Source organism: Eretmochelys imbricata, chromosome 14 (assembly GCF_965152235.1).
Source record: "Eretmochelys imbricata isolate rEreImb1 chromosome 14, rEreImb1.hap1, whole genome shotgun sequence".
Classification (NCBI taxonomy): domain Eukaryota; kingdom Metazoa; phylum Chordata; order Testudines; family Cheloniidae; genus Eretmochelys; species Eretmochelys imbricata.
Window position 1 is genome coordinate 15,990,354 of NC_135585.1, and position 21,728 is coordinate 16,012,081.

A 21,728-nucleotide genomic window follows, 5' to 3' on the forward strand; every position below is an offset into this window, starting at 1 on the left:
TCTATAGATATAGTGAACCTTCCTGGTTAGTTTAAAAAAAAAACAAAAAACCCAAACCCCACATCTACCAAATTTAGTGCAAAGACTATATTTATTTGCAAGTCAACACTGAATCAGAAGAGTAGACCTGGAAGGGACCTCGAGAAGTCATCTAGTCTACTCTCCTGCACTCAAGGCAGCACCAATAATTAGACCATAACTTGACAGGCGTTTGTCTAACCTGTTCTTAAAAACTGCCAATGACAGAGATTCCACAACCTCTCTAGGCAATTTGTTCCAGTGTTTAACTACCCTGACACTTAGGAAGTTTTTCCTAATGTACAACTCAAACCTCCCTTGCTGCAATTTAAACCCATTGCTTCTTGTCCTATTCTCAGAGGTTAATTAGAACAATTTTTTACTCTCATAGGTCATGTTTTCTAGACCTTTAATCATTTTTGTTGCTCTCCTTGCGGACAAATTGGAGAAAGTCAAATCTTTTCAGAAATGTGATATCCAGAACTGGACACAATACTCGAGCTGAGGCCTTATCAGCACAGAGTAGAGTGGAAGAATTACTTCTCCTATGTCGCTTAAAACACTCCTGCTGATGCATCCCAGAATGATGTTTACTTTTTTTGCAACGGTGTTACACTGTTGACTCATATTTACCTATCGATGCACTATAACGCCCCAGATCCTTTTCTGCAGTACTCCTTCCTAAGCAGTCATTTTCCTTTTTCTATGCATGCAACTGATTGTTCCTTCTTAAGTGGAGTACTTTGTATTTGTCCTTATTGAATTTCATTCTATTTACATCACACCATTTATCCAATTTGTCCAGATCATTTTGAATTTCAATCGTATCCTCCAAAGCACTTGCATTCCCTCCAAGCTTGGGAACATCTGCAAACTTTATAAGTGTACTCTCTATGTCATTATCCAAATCATTTAAGAAGATATTGAACAGAACCGGACCCCACTCAATATGCTCTTCCAGCTTGACTGTGAACCACTGATAACTACTCTTTGGGAATGGTTTTCCAGCCAGTTATGCACCCACCTTATAGTAGCTCCATATAGGCTAGTTTTCCCTAGTTTGTTTATGAGAAAGTCATGAGAGACAGGATCAAAAGCCTTACTAAAGTCAGGATAATACCACATCTACCACTTCCTCCTCAGTAACAAGGCTTGTTACCCTGTCAGTGGTTACCAAACAATAAAAGTCAACCGTTCTCTAGGAAAATAACTAAAATGTATAAGCGCAAAAAACAATTTAAATCAAGGTTTCCTGCTTGCTGATCTAAATCATGAATAAACTGGATGAAATTATTTTTTTTCCAATCAATGCACCTGGTTCTATGGGTACGCCTACACTGCAATGTAAGCCTGTGCTTTAGCCTGGGTTTAAGCCTAAGCCCCCCCTCCCCTTGCATCTACACTGCAATTGTGCTAACCCAGGGCTCAGAACTAGGGTCCAAGGACCCTGCAGGGCTGGAGGGTGCGAGCTCGAGTTAAGCTGGGACCCAGGGTATGAGCCCTATTGCTTTGCAGCATAGACGCCACACTGCTTGACTCGGGTCCCGGGAGTCGGCTGGAAGTATCCCACAATTCCATGGAATAACTTCCTTAATCCTCTATCTCAACAATCTGGAATCCAGACTGAAAATGGAAGCCGTCCTGCTCTGTAAACGGCTCAGGTCAGCGTTAACCCAGTCTCTTCTGATCACCGATCTGCAAGCACACTATCAGTGAGCCTCCTGGGTTTGCAATGGAGAGAGAACCATCAAACCTTGTGCAAAGCTAGCTGCTTCCTGGCAATGTGCAGAGAGGGGAGTAAAGTTTTCCCACAGTGCGCTACCACCCCAGAGCTAGAGCAGCCACATTTCTGGGGGTGGGGAAGGCTAGGGATGCTGGGATATGGTTACTTTGACTCGGGTCTGCACACTGCAGTGTGGATGCCAGAGCTCTAGCTTCAAACCTGGGTTAGAAAAGTCTTAACGTAGGGTTAAAATACAATGTAAACGCTCAAGCCCAGGGTTCCCTAACACAGGGCAGCTGACTCAATTCCACTAATCCTGGGCATTCAAGTTTGATTCCTGAACCTGGTCTCACTCTCCATATTGAACGTATGCAGTGTAGTTGTAGCCATGTTGGTCCCAGAATATCCAGACACACTATACAGGTCTGGAAATGCACTCTCCATTCTCTGATTCCCCAAAGGGGTTTAATACTCTAAGACTTAACGGATGTTCATTAAGCATGTTTAGAAGTATTTTCCAATTGATTGTTAGCCTATCAGTTCTTCCCACCTTCCCAGTGTGATGATGAAGGTAGTTCAACAAGGGGTAGTCACATACCAAACTCCCAAGTTCAAAGTTCTGTCATTTTTTTGTTTTTTAAAAAGTTCCTGAAGGATACATAAGCTACTGAAAGGAATTTGCTCAAATTTTCAAAGACAATTCCCCTGTACACTGAAAATTTCAACCAAAAAGCTGAATTTTTTTTAGAACATTTAGTGTGTGAAAACAAGGTTTGTTACAAAAATATTTCAACTTCCATAACTGAGAGTCTGACTAGTAACCATAGTAAAAACTTTGCACTTAGCTTTTGTCTATGTGGGGAAGCTCTTACAAAATAAGTTAAGGTGTGAACTGAAAGCACAACAGCTATTTCACTAACTCCCTGCGTGGATAATCCCTTAGATAAAAGACCACAAACTATTTCCCGAATGTTAGTGAAGCCTCATAATACCCTTGTTGAAGTATTATTCCCATTTGACAGATAGGGAAAATGAAGTAACAAGTGAAAAGTTGCCCAAAGTTATGTAGCAATTCAGTAACAGAGTCTTATGATACTAGTCCCTGTACATAACTTAGGTACATGACAAATGGAGGATACTCAAAGACAAACACTGAACTCTAGCCAGAAATCAGCTGAGCAATTACTGGACTTTGTTATATTTTGCCTCAAGTATAGTTACATATTATCTTTGATTACGGAGGTGGAGGGGGAGGGAGGAGGAGACGACGACTTTTGCTCAGCACAAATTTCAGCATCTGCTCCCATTTTGTCAGTTGTAAAGCAAGTGAAATCGTCCCCTTAATTTCTTCTGTATATTAACTTAATGCCAAAATCCTCCTGTATATTAGTAGAATATTATGTTAAACAATTTAAATGCTAAGAGTATCTGGAAACTCAGTTACAGTTTCCACACAAATCCCTACTTCATATACACATAAATATAGTATTGTACTTTGTTACTGCATATGCTAAGTTTTCTGCATTAATTATGTGTGACATATGAAGAAGCTAAGGCTGTTGCTAGAACAACAACTTTGGACTTCCTGAATTTTGCAGTTAGAGACTGATCCGCAACCCATTTGAATTTATGGCCTACTGACTTCAATGGAATTTAGATCCGGTCCTACATTGTCATCCATAACACTGCAACAACATAGGACTGTTAGTGCAAACACCACCACCACTCTGAATTTCCTCATTAGAAGAATTATAATGTTTTGTACAATTCAGAAAATATACAAAGAGGGCCACCTAACAAGAGAGAAGATAGGAACTAGTATGTACAAATATCTGAATTATATTCCATATATAAAATACCAAATACTCTTATTCATTTATGTTCGAGTAATTCACTGGACCCCAAATACATCTATAACTCCAAGTCTGTACATTAAAGATCAAATGTATCCTGTTACACATGTAGCTGAGAACACTCCTTCAATTACTGTAAAAATAGTTTTATCAGCTGTTCCCAATATACAGTATTTACACTGCAAAAAATCATGAAAATTTGTTACCAAAGGGCACAAGATCTACTTGCCTATTTTTTCCATCAGAATAATTGAGAAGTGATAGTATTTTACTTCTCAAAAAAAAAAAAAAAAAGACAAGTGAATTAGAGTTTGCCATACAGTATCCGTAATTTTCTAATCAACAATGAATTTGAATATACATAAAAAAAGATATATTCAGTGTTGAAAGAGCACTTCCAAAAGAATCACTTTCCGGAACAGCTATGTCAAGAGATTTAGAGTCCCCTGATGTATCTTGCGAACTACGACCATTTTTGATGGGACAGTGAATCTTAACGAATTTGGCCTATCTGTCCAATCCAGCATTTTCATGGATTTCAACAGGAGTTGGACTGAGCCTTTAGTGGGTACAATCAGATGCATACTTGTTTATTTAAATGATTACATCTCCAGGTACCCTCATGCCTTTGCACCTAGGTATCCAGCTTTGCAGTCACTATTTGAAGGAGTTAACTGAAAGTTAATTGATTTCTCAACTAAATTTCTTAAACTGTGTCAAAGGTGCTTAACCATATTCAGGGCTAAGTTCATGGCAAGTTAGACTCTGTCTAATCCAGTTTTCAAAGACTTTTCCCCCCCCAACTTTGGTTAATGCAAAAAATATAAGAGATCAGCTAAACGAAAGGTCAGACTTTAATTCTTTGGGGCTAAAGGGAAACATTTCAAACCCAAAGGCTGTTTTGTCTGAAAATTGTCTTAGAACCTCTTCAACAATGACAATACAATAGCTCTATTCAGGGGTGAAAGTAACTGAGGACACTTACCAGTACGCAGCCGGGGCGGCTCTGGCCCCCGGAAGGAGCGGGGCTGGGGCGGTCAACATCCCCCAGCCAGCCTTTCCAGGCTGCCTGGCCCGCGCTGCCCATGGCTCCCGTGTTGATTTATCGGGCCCGGGGCTCCAGACACCACTGCTGCAGTAGCAGCAGCAGCGTCTGGAGCCCTGGGCCCTTTTAAATCGCCAGTCCCAGGGCAGCTGCTCCCTTTGTTCCCCCCACCCACGTCGACGGCCAGGAGGGGGGGCAAAAGGGGCAGAGACGTTAAACTGCTGCAGGGTCCTTTGCTGCGGCAGTGTCTTAACATTGCTGCGCCCCCCTGCATCGGCGGCCCCGCCAATGGTGGGGGGGGAAGGGGCAGCAACATTAAAGTGCTGCTGTGGCAGCACTTTAAGAACAGTCGTTTGCCACAGCAGCACTTTGAGAATCCTTGCTGCTCCTTCCCCCGCCCCATCGGTGGCCCTGCTGGTATGGACCCTACCAGCAGGGCCGCCGACAGGGGAGGCAGGGACAATAAAGCACTGCCGTGGGTATGGGCCGGTAAGGGTTCTTACCGATACACAGTACCGGCCCATACCGGCTCACTTTCACCCCTGGCTCTATTTAAAGTGAAGTAATCAGCTTCATAGAAGTACATTAAAGACAGTGATCTCATTTACCCCATTAATTAAAACAGTCAAAATAGTTAATTCCTTATGGTTAATTTAGAATGACTAAGAGCCACATTTTCAGCTTAAGGGAAATTTTTACTATCTTTGGCATTACAGAAGATTTTATCATTGCTAGGTTTATAATAAAGCAGTCTGATGAAATGGACACTGTAGTCAATAGATTTGATCCCTAGAGAATTAGGGCTTGCGTCAAAGATCACTGAAGTCAAGACATGGGGGCTTTGGCTCAGGTTCTTAGTTTGCTTTACAAAACTGAAGGAAAAAAAAAAAGGATCTGATTTCATTGATGATGCAGAAGAATTTTCTTCTACAATCTGCTTTGCATCAGAGTCAGGTACCTTTTAAACCAGTAGATTTCATCAGGATCTGCAATCCCATACTCTCTTAGCTTCATCACCATGAGGGCACTCTTCCTGATGGCCATCTCATAGCGCTTGCTGCGGGAGAGGAAATTCAAATCCTCATGCTGGAAGTCTGGATCATTCAGAACTAAGGCTTCTGAAGGCACAATGGAAGAACAGAAAAGGAATTAACGGTCAAGAGAGCAAGACAGTCATCCCATGAGGAAGGGTAAAACTATAAGGATTGTTATGCCCAGCCCTGAAATACTAAAATCTGAAGCAAGTTCAGGTGCATTTGCCAGTCAAAATACTTCTTGCCGTGGATCATTTTCACATTAAGTGTATGTTCAAGCACCTTTTAGTCAGTAATTCACTGGTATGGCACCACTGGGCACAAAGGTACTTATATGGTTCCTGTTATTATAGTACTGAGTGCCTTCCAATCTTTAGTGTATCTAGCCTTGTAACACCCCTGTTAGGTAGAGACATGCTACATTAGCCACATTTTACAAGTGGGGAACTGAGGCACAGAGAGGCTAAATATCTTGCTCAAGCTCACGCATGAAGTCTGTGGCAGAACAAGGAAACAAACCCATGCCTAAGCTAGTGCCCTAACCACTGGGCTATCCTTTCCCACAGTCCCATATGGGGCCCCTAGGTATAAGGCGGGGGACGGGAAGCAATATCAAGCACATACCTATGAGAGCCCTCCCTTATCTAGGGACAGAAGCTGGAGGATTTCCCCATATGTGGTGTCCAACTTACCCGGCGGGGAGAAGGGCAATACTACCGACCCGCCAGTTGAGCTCCCCGGGATAGCACACACACAGGAATGGGAGCTACCCAGGATCCAGCGGGGGTCTCAGAGTGGGCACAGGGGAAGTACCCCAACGTGAGGAGGGGGGTCCCCGCTGAGCCCGTGGGGGAGGGGCTCCGTCCCGTGAGGAGGAGGAGGGGGGGTCCCCGCTGAGCCCGTGGGGGAGGGGCTCCGTCCCGTGAGGAGGAGAAGGGGGGGTCCCCGCTGAGCCCGTGGGGGAGGGGCTCCGTCCCGTGAGGAGGAGGAGGGGGGGGTCCCCTCAGAGCCCGTGGGGGAGGGGCTCCGTCCCGTGAGGAGGAGGAGGGGGGGGGTCCCCTCAGAGCCCGTGGGCGAGGGGCTCCGTCCCGTGAGGAGGAGGAGGGGGGGGTCCCCTCAGAGCCCGTGGGCGAGGGGCTCCGTCCCGTGAGGAGGAGGAGGGGGGGGTCCCCTCAGAGCCCGTGGGCGAGGGGCTCCGTCCCGTGAGGAGGAGGAGGGGGGGGTCCCCTCAGAGCCCGTGGGCGAGGGGCTCCGTCCCGTGAGGAGGAGGAGGGGGGGTCCCCGCTGAGCCCGTGGGGGAGGGGCTCCGTCCCGTGAGGAGGAGGAGGGGGGGTCCCCGCTGAGCCCGTGGGGGAGGGGCTCCGTCCCGTGAGGAGGAGGAGGGGGGGGTCCCCTCAGAGCCCGTGGCGGGCTCAGGCTCTCACCGATCTCCCTGCGGCGCCGGGTCCGCTCGGCGCCCCCATCCAGAATGTGGGTGAGGAGCTCGGGGTTGAAGGAGGCCGAGTCACGCTCCTTGCGCAGATCCTTGTTCATGGCGGCGATGGCGACTCCCCGACCCCCGCCTCCCCGGTCTCGCACACCCTGACTGAGCGCAGCAACGCCGACAACTGCCGGGCACCAGCGAGCCGCACTCTCGGCCCCGCCCACTACCGTGCGACATGGGAGGGCGGCGACCCGGAGAGAAAGCGATTGGCGCGCGGCTCCGTCACTCACCCCAGACAAGCCACTTCCCCCTCCGCCCTGCGTGAGGCGCGCGCATGCGCATGGGCCTGTGTTGGGGCTCGGTGGCTGCGTTGTAGCCTAGCGCTTTGCAGGGGGCGGGGCTGGGGTTCATTCCCTGGCGCCGCCACCGTCCGTGGGGTGATCTGCCCCAGCGGTTCCTGCCCCCGAGCGCAAGCTGCAAAGGTGGAGTGGGCGCTGGCCAAGTAGCCAGTCAGGCGGTGCGAAATGTGTGCCAGGCCTGGGCCCCCGCCCTGGGTTTGCTGTGTGAGTTATGAAAGTAAAAAACATTGCTTGAGCTGCGGCACCTCTTTCATTACAAATTAAGGACTGGAACTGGGGGCCCACGGCCTAGGAGGTGACAACCCTTGAGGGGAACACTACAGATCCGGGAAAGGTTGAGGCGGGGAGCCACTGTGCTCAGGAGGGGGAAGATCAACAGGTTAAGAGGCTGTGTCTTAAAACACAAGGGGAAAAAACCAGACCCTAAATCTGATCATCTACATTGTGAAGGAACTAGCTGCCATGGCAGGAATGGATAACATTGACAAATAGACACAAGTGACATACAGAGCTACAGCCTGATCAGATTGCTGGATATACCTCCAAAAGGCCCCTGAGGTTCTTGTGTTTTTGAACTTTGGTATCAGTTGCATAATGTGTCATGCAACTTTTTGTTGTTGTTGAAATCACAATCAGTCCCACACTGCATATAAAACGGGTGGAACTAAATGCAGTGCAACAAGTAACTATTTCAGGGCTCTGTGATGCAGTTCGTGCAGTCAGGTTAATTAATTGCAAAGAACAGTGACAATTTAGCAGGGCATTAGCTGTGCAATGACAGCAGGATACTACTGGAGATCCCATGCACACCTTGAGAGGCACAGCAGTAAATCAAAACAGAAACATAAACTTGCAGGGCTTTATTGCACCACAGCTATAGCATTCTATTATTAATTGCACATTTGTTATTTAAGATATTGCAAATAGGTCTGGGCGCTATTATGCTAGGCACTGCAATGCAGTTACAAAACCAAATAAACTAATTTGATCGAAAGCATTCTTAAGCTGATTTAAGAGTGTTCACACCAAAAACTGCATCGATTTAACTAAATCAATTTTCAAACTAAATTAGATAAATGGGCATTCAAACTGACCATAAATTAGTCCACTGCCAGTAGCATCACAGCTGGAAATATAATCCAGGTGGCGTTCCCAGTCCCCTGCCCTATCCACCAAACTGGTATCTCTCCACGAAGATTATTTCACAATTTAATTTTAAAATCAACACAAATAAAATATATCTGGTGAAACGGACGAAGTGCAGCCCATTAGCTTCATAACATCGTATAGGTACTAAACATAAATTACTAGCCTAGATTTCTCCATTTTAGATGCATATCTAGTCTCCTACCTTCAGGAATTGTGATTGCCCCCTGTCTTATGCACCTGTGTAATAAAATTTTCAGAAATATGTGGGAAGGAGCCAGTAACTGTTAAAACCTTGGGTTGCAACACATCATTGGCACAAAGCAGAGGGAGTAATTAAGGGAGACAGACAGTCTTTAAATAGCTGCGAGAACCCGCTCCTACACACATTCACTGGCATAAGCTCCTCTGCAGGGCTTTGCAGCTGCCACCAGCAAGGGAAGACGGGGCTAAGCTCTTTCTTCTAATCATGTGGCCAGGCGCCTGACCACGTGGGAAGCCAGGGGGAGGAGATTTAGTGCAGAGCTCTCCCTAGCTTCCAAGTTCCTGGTGTCTGTGTGTAAGCAAACGTCCCAGGGAGAGAGGTAAGGGACAGTTAGGGTGACCAGATCGCAAAGAGTGAGATATCAGGACACACTGGGTGAGTGGGGAGGGGAAGGGGGAGTGGGGGGAAGAGGAAGAGACAGACACAGGTGCACAGCCCCGACCGGAGCCAGAGGCACACTGGTCCGCCCGGCCCTGTGCTACCAACGTGCCCCTTCCTGTTGGAAGTGGGCCCATGCTGTGCCACACAGCTCCCCTGCCCAGCGCCCTCTGGATCCACTATGCCCAGAGCCCCCCTACAACCCTTCCACCACAAATTCAGAGTGCTGTGCACACACACACCCTGCCCAGCGCCCCCTGCCCACAGCTGCCCAGCACCCCACACAGAACCCCCCCACTTGCTAGTTTCCCAATACACACAGATTTCCCCTTCCGCCCTCCCAGTGCCCTTCCCCACAGCCCCACCACCACAACTAAACAATGCCCCACACAGACCCCCAGTGCCCTGACACACACAAACCTCCCCCGCTGCCCAGCACCCCCCACACACCTCCCTGACACTCACCATCACACCCTGCCACCTTCCCTGGCCGTACTCACCAGCCCTGTTGGGAGGTCTCTGGATCCTAGGGTCAGAGCGGCAAGGGGAGTCTCCAGACTCTCCACGTGCTGCGCCCGCCACAAGCGCGAGCTCCGGGAAAAGCACCAATGGAAGCTGCTGGAGCCGCGGAGCGGGGCTTGCAGGTCCCAGCAGCATGCAGGCCCCCCCCCCCCAAAAAAAGCCAGAGGGACCTGCCAGGGGGCGAGGAGGGGAGTCCCAGTGGTGCTTACCTGGGATGGCTTCAGTCCCGGGAAGCATCTGGCAGGCAGGTCCCTCTGGCTCCGAGGGTCACGGGTCGGGGGGTTCTCTGCCTGCTGCCACTGCCTGCAAGCCCCACCCCTGCAGCATGCAGCAGAGACCCCCTCGCCACCTCTGTGCCTGGGCTGCACTGCAGGCTCCTGCCGGCGGGCGGGTGCCAGGAGCTGCCCCAGGAAGAAGCGGTGAGCGGCGCCGGTGGCAGCCTGCGATTCTTCTCCACCAGACGGTCCCGATATCGGGACAAAGTGTGTCCCGTCCGATGTAAGGTCGGGACGTGGGACAAGTCCCCTAAAATCAGGACTGTCCCGATAATATTGGGACGTCTGGTCACCCGAGGGACAGTGCATTGTATGACCTCTCCCCCAAGGGTCCCAAGAGAATGAAGGACGGTCAAAAAACCCACAGAGCAAGCCCCAAAGACCCTGAAAGAGAAATCGGAGGCAAAAAGGTGGGGGATAGGGTGCCCCATACCCCAGCTGTGAGCTAAGGGGAACCCTGTGGAAGGAAACAGACACGTGACACAAAATGTGAGAGAAGCAGCCCTGCCAGGTTGCATGGTGAGTTAAGCTCCCCTTAGCATAAGTGACTGAGCCCCAGGAGGTAAATGGCTAATGCTCTATAGCCCTGAGCATGAGGTGGTCACCAGGTTTTGGGGAGGAGAGACACTGTTCCTGTAGTGTCTGAGCGCAAACCCCTTGATCCCACTATACACCCTCTCCTGAACTCTTTCCAGCTGTCCTTTCCCTCACTGACTTCGCCCATACCCTCCAGTTCCCCCCTTCACATTCTCCTCCTTCCATCTCTCACTCTTTGCTTCCCTCCTCCCCCAGTCAATTGCTGCTGCTTAGGGCTGCCAACTTTCTAATTGCACAAAACTGAACACCCTGGCCCCACACCTGTCCAGTCCCTTCTGTAAGGCCCTGCCCGCCCCACTCACTTCAGCCCTCCTCCCTCATTTTCACTGGGCTGGGGCAGGGCATTGGAGTGTGGGAGGGGGTGAGGGCTCCAGCTGAGGGTGCAGGCTCCAGGGTGGGGCCAGAAATGAGGTGTTCAGGGTGCAGGAGGGGGCTCTGGGCTGGGGCAGGGATGAGGGAGGGGGTGAGGGGTTTGGGGTGGAGAAGGGGGCTCCGGGCTGGGGCAGAGATACAGGAGGGGGTGAGGGCTCCATCTGGGGGTGTGGGCTCTGTGGTTGGGCTGGGGATGAGGGGTTTGGAGTTCAGGAGGGGGCTTAGGGCTAGGGTAGGGGGTTGGGGTGTGGGCTCTGGGAGGGAGTTTGAGTGCAAGGGGGGGTTCTGACCTTGGGCAGGGGATCGGGGTGATGGAAGGGGATCGGGAGAGGGATTGGGGCCCAGTCTCTGGCCAGTGCTTACCTCAGGTGGCTCCCGGTTGGCGGCACAGCGGGGCTAAGGCAGGCTCCCAGGCTGCCCTGGCTCCGTACTGCTCCAGGAAGTGGCCGGCGTGTCCCGCCCCTAGGCAGAGGAGCCAAGCGGTTCTGCACGGTGCCTGCAGGTGCAGCCACCCCCTCCACAGCTCCCATTGGCCGCAGTTCCCGGCCAATGGGAGCTGTGGAGCCAGTGCTGGGGGCGGTGGCAGCATGCCTGATCACCCCTGTGTGTAGGGCCCAGATATGCTGGCCGCTTCTGGGAGCGCGTGGAGCCAGGGGAGGCAGGGAGCCTGCCTTAGCCCTGCTGCGCCGCCGACTGGACTTTTAATGGCCCGGTCGGTGGTGCTGACCAGAGCTGCCAGGGTCCCTTTTTGACTGGACGTTCCGGTTGAAAACTGTACGCCTGGCAACCCTAATGCTGCTTCCCGCTCTCCAAATCAGTTTGTGCCTCTCTGCCAAAATTAGTTAGTGCTGCCCTGTAGCCTTTTCAATGGACCCAGCTGCCGCAATCTTTGTCTCCTCACCAAGGCCTAGAGGGGCTGCGTGGGATGCAGAGACCTTATGTACCCTTCAGGCCTGGGGAGAAGAAGCTGATCGGGAATGGGGTGGGGTGATGGAATCTTTGCTCCCCTTTTCTCCTGGCTATGAGGAGCTTCATTCCTGCTTCCCACTGTTTCCTGGGGAAGGCGCTCCTGTGCACAACAGGCAGGCGTACTGCGGGGGCCCTGCCAGCAGGAGGTGTGGGTGTGCAAAGTGTGGCATGGGGGAAACTTTGGACAGGGGTATGTTTTAGTCTCTAAGCAAGAGGTGGTGACTCAGGGTGTTGGGGGAGGTCCTGTGAGCTACTTTGAGAGCATCACTGATTAATTTTGACAGCGGGCTTCTGGTTCTCCACTTGGCTGATGATGACACCCTTAAATGGCTGGCACATTGCACATACGCCACTGAGGGCATCAGGAAGTGTAGTTTGAAAGGAGAAATTACTACTCCATGTGCTCGGCTCCTGGGATCTAGTGAAGCCAACTAGTGAGCTTCCATTGATTTTGGACTAGGCCTGTAGGGAGAGATCTTTTTGTATGAAGCCCTTAAAGTGGAGTTAAGGAGCCTAACTCCCATATACATATACTGAAGCAGCAGGAGGTTGCTGATCTCACAAGTGTTCCAGCAGTTCTTGCCACTTTTTGACAGAGTCTGTCACAGGAGGAAAGAAGGTCGTATGGCTGCAGAACAGGACCGAGAGTTCAGACTCCTGTGTTCAGTTTCTAGGATAAAAATACCTACCACTTATCTGCTGTATAAACATGGGCAGGTCCTTTAACCTCAATTTCCCCATGTGTAAATGAGAAAGGTAAATATTTTTGTCCCTAGAGTGGTGTTGGGAGACTCTTAATTAATGTTTGCAAAAGACTTTGAGATCCCTTTATGGAAGGCAACATTAGTGTAAAGTATTATTATAGCTGAGGTGATACAGGCTCCACCCAGGAAGGTGGCTTTACAATGATTCCTGAAACTTTATTTCCTATAGTAAACCCTAAATAGCCTGATCCAAACATGCCAGAGGTGAGAATAGTAAGGTGCGATTTTCCTGTCTGCTACTTCTGAATCAAGTTTTCTGTAACATGACAGTGAGGGCTACTAAATAATTTCTCAAGGGAAGTGCATGAAGCCCATTTGATTCAATACAGAGGTAAATGTACAACAGGGAACAATCTTGACCAGGACTCCTTCATTTGTAGAACCTATAGGTCAAATTCAGACTGGGTGTAGGTAGGTCTAACTCCATTTATTTTCTGTTTACTACTAAGTTAGAAAATTAGTCAGTATAGCCCTTCAGATTTCAGAATCAAGTTACACAGCCGCAGTAGAAAACATTACTAATCACTAATTTGGAAAGGTGACTTTGTTTAGATTTTTGACAGAGTCTCTCAGGATAGGGCCTTACTCATGCCATTTGGTTATCAACTCTAGTGCTGCTAACTCAGAGGAAAAACCATCCACCACTAGATCACAAAACAAATTTGGTAAGTTACTTACATGCCAAATCACCAAGGTCTTCTTCCCAATAGATCTACATTAGGCAACCCTTTTAGCCTATTTCCCAATGAATTATTTTCGTTGAAGGATGTGACTAACCCTTCTAATGACCTAAGATAATTGGCTATGTTTGAGACAGACTGAGTGCAATTCAGAAAGCTTGCACACTGTGTCTTATGTCTGTATACACCTAGAACTTGAAAGGCTGGGTGAAACCATTAACTGTGGTAGATATATGCACCGTGTTCTATAATCCCAGTTAACAAAAGTAACTTGTTCCATTTTAAAACTATTCTGCAGCAATCTTGATTGGAACCTGTTACAAAAAAAGACACCCACACGTCTGTGATGGTCTTTAAAACACATACACAAGCACGTATGCTTTCTTACTAATAGGTACTTAGCTTCAGGATGTGGTCAACCAACTGATTTGGGTCATCACCCAAGAAAAAGTCTGTGTGTTACTTGTCAGAGTTCAGGGTAGATGCACCTGTTTTCACTCACTCTCAGGCTTTCAGCTCCCCTGGCAATCACCTCCGATGGGTGGAAACCCACGTCTCACTGCCTTCTGATCAGGGTATGTCCAAGCTGAACTGTACCCTGCCTTCACAGTGTTATTCCCAGAAAAGCCCAGAAAAGCCAGTCTGCTTAAACAGGCCTGCTTGGTTTCTCTTCAAAGATGTTTAACAGGTGTAATGGCTACAGTTATAAGATGCCACACAAGATTTCCTATGCAAGCTTACTTTATTCTTAAGGTAAAAAGCACTACAGAGGAAACATTAAAACCAATAAAAGAACCTACACACATGCTAATAAGCTTACTAGAGATCACCCCCCCCCCCCCCGCTGTCTCCAACAAGTGACTAGTGACAACTGGCAAACAAGTCGTTCAGACTCCAATGGGGTCTCTTGTTGTCAAGTTCCTAACAGCCTCAGCTCAGAACTGGCACACTCATGACATGTTTAGTCCACCTTTTGTATAGCTCAGGGGTCTTTGATCTCAGGAGCTGGTAAAATAGCAGACCATTAGCTTCTCTCCCCAGGTCATAGCTTCAGAAGAATGGATTTGAAGTGGGTCACTTGCATGCCCCTCACTGCCCAGGTATTTCCTAGGAAATCCTCTTTCTACGCACTGTCCCAAAAAGTCCTTTGACATTCCTAACATTTACATTAGTCAAGTCCCCAGAAAAGATACATACAATCCTTCAACACCACAATTGCATTTTAAATAATACAATAGAACCAAAAGATATTCAACCTAATTCAATAAGGTTTAATTTAATTCAGTAAAGTTTAGCTTAATTCCATAAGGTTTGTCCAGGATATAGTCAGTCTGTCACATTACTTATCACCAGATCTTATCACACACACACACCCCATATGGCTGGAAATGCCTGGAAAATAGAAAGACAGTTAGAAGTGCCTATCTGAGATAAGTACTTGATGTCAGAGAGCTTCCACATGGCTGGCCCAGGGCCTCAGTCTTCTCCCTTCTCAGTGTCCTCAGCTTTCGGGAAGCTATGTGTTGAAGGAGACAGGCCTATTTTTGCTGTGTGGTCCACCTTGGTTCCTCTTGGAAGTATTGCCATGGACTAATCATTTGGTGACCCATCCTTCTGAAGTTTTGAAATATTAGCTCAAAGTGAGTCACGCTCTCTCACAACCCAGTCAGGGAACAAAATATGAGCTTTTGTGTTCTTGCAGCTGGAACTGGAATTTTTCCAGTCCCTTTGTGCAACGCATCTTGTCAGACCAGCTTGTGTAAGACAAGGTAACCAGAACTATTGGTACAGCCATCTTGGGACATACCTTGAACACTCTCTTTAAGTTGCTTTCCATCTGGGGTGCATACTTTTGGCCAGTTTTGCAGTTATGCTTGCTCAAGTTGCAGTTTCTCCATCAACACTCTGCTAGCTGCTGAAAAGTCCAGTTTAAAGTTCATATAATTTATACAAAGACCTTCCATATTCTTTGATGCTCTTTAAGGTTGTTTTCGCAGTCCATTACGCAGTGCAAAGTCACTTCAAGAACTGTGGTTCTCCAGCAGGCCAGAACAGCGTATCCATCTTCCATTTCTGTTCTCCTTGTTTTAACAACAATGGTTGGACCTCAGCATGTATGGCTGAGCGGAGTCTGTGCATTATTAACCAAACAGTTACATTTTGGATTATTCCACTGGGTGATCAACCGTCCTTATAATTATAAACACACTGTTTGACTCGTTTCTTTTTATTTACTGCCTTTTTTTTTAGCACAGGTGTATTTCACAACTTGATAGCATAAGCATGCTTATTTAGCCTTACTGCTTCACTTTATTACTTTAACTAAAATAAACCAATAGGAATTCAACCTCTTTCTTTCCCATGAGACAAATCCTGTTCCTAAAGTTTACAGTATTTTGCCCAAAGCTGTATTACTTACAGTTGACTTCCTTTGTACTCGAGGACTGCCTGTTATACCCATTTTAAATTAGAATCTTAGGATCCATCTGGTCCCCCATTTTACAGCTATACGTGGCACATCCTGTGCTATCAGGGTTTGATATTCTGCGATTGATTTTCAGTTCATTAGTTCACAGGGAAAAAGCGCAAGTCTCTTGAGCTTTGTGAAAGGCTGGAGCCATGCCGGGTTTCTGCAGACTATGGGATAAATCTCGCTGTTAGACCTTGGGCTTTTCGTCTGTCAGCTCTCTGCTCTGTCTTTACTAAAAGGTTTTAATACTTGCCTGGGTATTAAATAGCAATAACTCAATTTTGGGGCCTTAGTTATTATGGAGGTTACAGTGTTGTGTACACACTCTACCACAATCACCTCTGTATAGGCTCTTCAGGACCCAAGGAATATTCAGAGAGGCAGTGTAATCTAGTGGTTTGATCTCAAGGCTGGGAGCAAGAAGCTCCCAAATCCTTTAATCCCAGCTTTTTTGCTCACCCACTGTGTGGCAAATCTTATTCTCTCTGCGCTTCAATTTACCCCGTCTGTGAAATGGGGTAAGTCTGTTCCTGTCTCAGAGCTGTTGTGAGAATTAAAGTTCGTGTGGCACTTTAAAGATAGTACTTAGCGATTATTGTTAAACCTCTCAATCGAGAGAAAATCTATTTATACATAAGGCCTTAACGCATCCATTGGGTTTTTTGTAGGTACATTTTGTGGCCTATGAAGGTTGACTAACATCCCTTTAAATACCTGGCCAGAATTGTGTCGTCTTGTGGAACGTGCAAGATGCTGCCCAGTCCTGGTGTTTTTTATTTTCCTTGGGAGATTAACTCTGGATCAGTCGCAGATGGGGAGACACTGCGAACATTTGGCAGGTGAGAGCAGCTTTTTTCAGGCCAACACTACTTTCAACAGTGTCTCTATCACGTCTGTTTCTCCTTTTTTCTTCCTTGCAGCCTCCCAACTCACTTTTTAGGGTCCCTGATGCTGAGTTCACTGAATCGATTGTGTTTCAGGTTATACTGTTACGACGTGGTCCAGTCTGAAGCCATCCTGACAGCCCTGCGCAGCTCAGTCCAGCACCAGGTCTGTGTTTGCACCAAGTTTGTGGAACCATTCCAAGCCCAGCTTGGATCCCTGTATGTGGCTCTGGGAGAGACTGAGCAGAGGGATGGTAAGTGTCTCTTTGTTTTCTCCTTATGTGAAAGAAGGAGCTGTCTGTTTGTCTGTGGCAGGGTGGAGAAAGGAAAAAACCATGCATCGGTTAGGCCTCTGGCCTCCTTTGCTCTCCATCTCCACCCAAAGCAACTGTTGTATTAGGTGAAGAAAATCATTCAAACTCATTGTGAGACACAGCATGTTTTATGGTTAGAACAGATTCTATTCCCAACTCTGCCACTGACTTCCTGTGTGACCTTGGGCAAATCACGCCACCGCCCCATGCCTCGGTTTCCCCATGTAGAATATCCTTATCCACCTTCATAAAGTACTTTGAGATTGGCGTGTGAAAGATGCTATAGAAATGCCAAATATTATTACTTTTGTGGTTATGATAAAGGACATTTCCTCTCTATAAGATAGCCTTATCTCTGAACCCTGTGATTGCTGCTCTTTGATCGCGCTATGCAGTTAATCAGTTGGTTACAGGAAAACTGGTATACTCGGTGGAGGCTTGGGATGGCCAAGTGCAGCTCAGTGTGTTTGTGTTTCAAAGGCTTAGGAAGTGGCAACATTAGAAGACACATTTGATCTTGGAGTGATATCATTTCGCTCATTTAAAGCATAGGTGTTAAAACCAACGAGTGTATTTTAAAATGAATGTTTTAGCTGAAATGAATTGTGGTGAACCCATGTTATGGGGAGGAAGGTTGGTTTTAAAGTACAGGACTGAAAGTCAGGAGATCTGGGTTCTATTTCTGACTCTGTCATTGACTCATTATGTGACCTTGGGAAAGTCATGTCCCGCCCCGTGCCTCAGTTTGCCCACCTGTAAAATGAGGAGGATAATTATTAGGCTAACAGTGTTGTTGTGAGGACTGATTAGCATATAAAGTGCTTGGAGATCCTCTGAGGAAAAGTGCCACAGAGACAAATTAATATTTTCTGTCCTCATCATTTGGGATTCACGTAGCTCCACAAACAAGACCCGATGCTTGTGCATTGAGCAGCCAACACAGTGAACAAGGTGCAGTTTCCACACAGCTAAAGCAGCAGGGATGTGTATCTGCACATGTACCCTAGGGAAATTAAGGATAATTCCACACCCCCCCCCATCTTTCTATCCCAACTCTAAATTTTCAATAAACTTTCAATAGCCTGTAATTGCCTTTCCTTGTCTGTATTTTGTATTTTGCAAACACATTTAACTCACTATATTGCAACATGCTGTTTACCTTGAGCCACAGCTTAGAAATCTTTGTGTCTCTTCTCCTTCCCTCAGAGCATCACAAATACATCCTCACTCCAAGGCATGGAATGTGAGGAGTTAAAGCAATCCGACAAGCGCGGTGCTGAAGGGCACCATATATAATTTGCTCTGGTGCCCTGAGGATCATTTCATTTGCATTATAAGATGTAAAAAGCAAATCTTGGCTTGGCTTTACGACTGCCAAGTGAAGCTGAGCGGCTTTGTCCCAGGCAACACCTTGTAATCATAATGATTAATGATTGGAATTCTTAATTAGTTTGAGACTTGTTACAGACATGCTTTCTAACACCGTGCCCTTCTGGATTGCCTTCCAGCTGACTGTCTCCAAGCACAGGCTAAACATGAATGATTTCAGTCTCACAGCACCACAGGGAATTGTTCCCATTTTGCGGGTGAGGCAATGAAACAGGACTAAGACCAGAAAGTCACGCAGCTAGTCAGCGACAGGGCTAGTTTCAGAACGCAGGACTCCTGGCCTGCCACAGCTCCTGCTCTATGGAACAATCTCCCCCTAACTCTCTGCTTCAGTCGCTCTCCGCCTATTTTTGAAGTTCAGCTGAAGGCCTTATTCTCTCCTGCCTCTCTCTCAATTTCTCTTTCAAGTCATAGTATGTATCAGTGGGGGTTCAGTCTTTGCAAAAGATGCTACGTAACACTTCTCCTCTTGAGAAGCTGCATTTGTTATTTTATATTTGCAGGTGAGGGGCCTGTGCTGAAGGCTCGGGTGCTGACGTGCGTGGAAGGGATGAATCTGCCCTTGCTGGAGCAGGCAATACAGGAACAGCGGCGATATTTCCAAGAGAGACAGGGGCGGGTGGAGAGCAGTGCCTCCTAGCCTTGCTGGAGGAAGGTGTTGCTGGACTGAGTCCAGGTCTCAAATGCATCACCTGCCTTCCGTCCTTCTCTGCACCCCGCTGATCTTTTGCTGTTTAGGCACCATGAGCCCCAGTCCGGTTCCGAGGTTGCTGTCCCTTTCCACAGTGTTTCAGGTTTTGGATGTTCTCCGAATGTGCATTTGCCTTAGGTGTTTTCAGGGGCTCATTTTTATCACTCGTTTCTGTCCCATCACATCGATGGGGATGAACTAAGAGCCTGTGAAAGTCGGGGATACCAGTGGTTTAAGCGCATTTGCCCTCACACCTCTGTCAATAAGCCTTAGACCTAACCTGAAATACCCTCCACTATTCCAGTCCTGGGCCCCACGCAGCTCTGCCAGTGCCCCTCAGTCCTGACCCTTACAAACTCCCATGGTTCCAGTGCTTAAGCCTGTCTGGAAAAGAGGCTGGGAAGCACGCTGAATTGAATGCAACTTTAAGAAAATGTGCCCAGAGGACAAGACCAAATCCTCATCCCTCAAGAGCTGAGTCAGGATTTGAACCCAGGTTTCTAGAAACAAGAAAATGGCACACCCGTTTATTACACTAGTTGGTGCATCTTTGCAGTTAAAGTCAATATCGCAGACTGACGAGCATGGACAGTGTCTGTTGAAGTCAGTGGGAGTTGGGTGCGTGCGTTTGAGGAAGGAATTTGACCCAATGAATTCTGAAATATAAAATCATGGTGCCCCGCAGATGGAAGTTAGTCATTTGTTTCCCTCTCCTGCTCTCATCCTGTAAGGGAAAGTCCAATCTTGGGGGTGCTTTCCTTTAAGCAAACCTAAATTGTCTCTGGTTTATTATTGTATTGCACATGTTCTTTGACTGAAGTGTTCATAAATAAAGGAGATGAAAAGAGCATGCAGCCTGGTTCTGTTAGTGATTAAAAACTACATTCTTGTTAAGGGGTGTCAGGGTTCCCTCCCCACTCTGAACTCTAGGGTACAGATGTGGGGACCCGCATGAAAGACCCCCTTAGCTTATTCTTACCAGCTTAGGTTAAAAACTTCCCCAAGGTACAAACTTTGTCTTGGCCTTGAACAGTATGCTGCCACCACCAAGTGCTTTAACAAAGAACAGGGAAAGGACCACTTGGAGTCCTATTCCCCCAAAATATCCCCCCAAGCCCTACACCCCCTTCCCGGGGAAGGCTTGATAATATCCTCACCAATTGGTACAGGTGAACACAGACCCAAACCCTTGGATATTAAGAACAATGAAAAATCAATCAGGTTCTTAAAAGAAAAATTTTATTTAAAGAAAAGGTAAAAGAATCACCTCTATAAAATCAGCATGGTAAATACTTTACAGGGTAATCAGATTCAAAACATAGAGAATCCCTCTAGGCAAAACCTTAAGTTACAAAAAGACACAAAACCAGGAATACACATTCCCCCCAGCACAGCGAATTTACAAGCCAAACAAAGAAAACCTAGTGCATTTTCGAGCTAGATTACTTACTAACTTTACAGGGGTTGAAGGGCTTGCATCCTTGATCTATTCCCAGCAAAGGTTTCTCCCGCCCCCCCCCCCCGCTCCAGATTTCAAAGTATCTTGTCCCCTCATTGGTCATTTTGGGTCAGGTGCCAGCGAGGTTACCTTAGCTTCTTAACCCTTTACAGGTAAAAGGATTTTGCCTCTGGCCAGGAGGGATTTTATAGCATTGTATACAGAAAGGTGGTTAACATTCCCTTTATATTTATGACAAGGGGCCTGAATTCATCCCTGCTGTAATTCTACTGAAGACACGGGGGAACTGAGTCAGGGTGTTGTTCTTTAATAATGGGTCTCTTTCAAGGGTACCTGGCTTTGGAAGAGCTACGGGACGAGGACGACATGAGACTACATCAAGGCTTGTCTACCTTCAAAACACACTGCAAGACTCATCTGTTTACCAAAGCCATACAGCTGTAAATGAAGACAGACAAACATTAACATGGGGCGAGGAAAGAGAATGTCTGTGGGAGGGGAATAAAAAAAACAAACAAACTCAACTGCTCTAGAAAACCTCCCAAGGAGAGGTGGGGAGCAGCATTCACTGTGACATCCAACTGGACAACACTTTGCACTTCAGTTACTTGTTTGGCTTGTAGAATCTGTGGTGATGTACAATAAAAGAAACTCTAGCTAGATGCATCTGATGAAGTAGGTTCTAGCCCATGAAAGCTTATGCCCAAATAAATGTGTTAGTCTCTAAGGTGCCACAAGGACTCCTCGTTGTTTTTGCTGATACACCCTAACACTGCTACCTCTCTGAAATCTAGCTAGAGAATTCCCAATATGGAAGCCAGAGGGAGCTAGGTATATATTAGGTTCCACATTACCTGGTGCCTGAAACCAAAGCCTGAGACTTGCCTATAATTTATGAAGCTCACTATCTTGTATGTTTATTCACACAGTTAAGCCTTGTCTTCATGTGCGCTGGGCTCACTATGAAACGTGAGATGGAGTCTTGAAAGGTAGTCTGGTTCTCCCAAAGGCCTGGACTAGAGCATGCAGACATTACAATTTACTAGTAACGTTCAGATACAATTATTTTGTGGGTGGCCTGAACCATCTTAATTTGAG

General features: G+C 47.2%; 2 protein-coding genes across 10 annotated transcripts in view; one reads left to right on the forward strand and one right to left on the reverse strand.

The window, feature by feature from the left end:
* The window catches only part of ACOX1 (acyl-CoA oxidase 1), a 30,701-nt gene extending 23,429 nt beyond the window's left edge, over nt 1-7,272 (reverse strand). For 4 of the 7 annotated variants that reach the window (XM_077834395.1, XM_077834399.1, XM_077834398.1 and 1 more), the window contains exon 1: nt 5,598-5,702. Coding sequence is in view for 3 of the 7 variants with exons in the window: in XM_077834392.1 (XP_077690518.1) it covers nt 5,598-5,757; nt 7,098-7,206 (269 nt within the window). In the remaining 4 variants the exon portion in view is untranslated. Of the gene's footprint in view, nt 1-5,597; nt 5,758-7,097 lie in introns of those variants that run through there. The other 3 variants (XM_077834392.1, XM_077834393.1, XM_077834394.1) reach the window with 2 other exon arrangements.
* Nucleotides 7,273-9,112: 1,840 nt separating this feature from the next.
* On the forward strand, nt 9,113-20,019 carry TEN1 (TEN1 subunit of CST complex). Of its 3 annotated transcripts, none has more exons than XM_077833914.1 (4): nt 9,113-9,185; nt 16,562-16,732; nt 16,874-17,031; nt 18,984-20,019. In XM_077833914.1, exons 2-4 carry the CDS (start codon nt 16,644-16,646, stop codon nt 19,118-19,120), a joined length of 384 nt encoding a protein of 127 aa, XP_077690040.1. In that variant the 5' UTR covers nt 9,113-9,185; nt 16,562-16,643; the 3' UTR covers nt 19,121-20,019. The 3 variants fall into 3 exon arrangements, with proteins under 3 accessions (XP_077690040.1, XP_077690041.1, XP_077690042.1); XM_077833915.1 differs by having other exon boundaries at nt 9,114-9,241; XM_077833916.1 differs by lacking the exon at nt 9,113-9,185 and adding an exon at nt 10,371-10,560.
* The last annotated feature ends 1,709 nt before the right edge of the window (nt 20,020-21,728 follow it).

Excerpts from the sequence above, each read along its gene's own strand:
- TEN1 (XM_077833914.1), top strand. The coding sequence starts at position 16,644 with ATGCTGCCCAGTCCTGGTGTTTTTTATTTTCCTTGGGAGATTAACTCT. Across the intron at positions 16,733-16,873 it reads ACACTGCGAACATTTGGCAG|GTTATACTGTTACGACGTGG; the intron begins GTGAGAGCAGCT and ends ATTGTGTTTCAG. Across the intron at positions 17,032-18,983 it reads AGAGACTGAGCAGAGGGATG|GTGAGGGGCCTGTGCTGAAG; the intron begins GTAAGTGTCTCT and ends TTATATTTGCAG.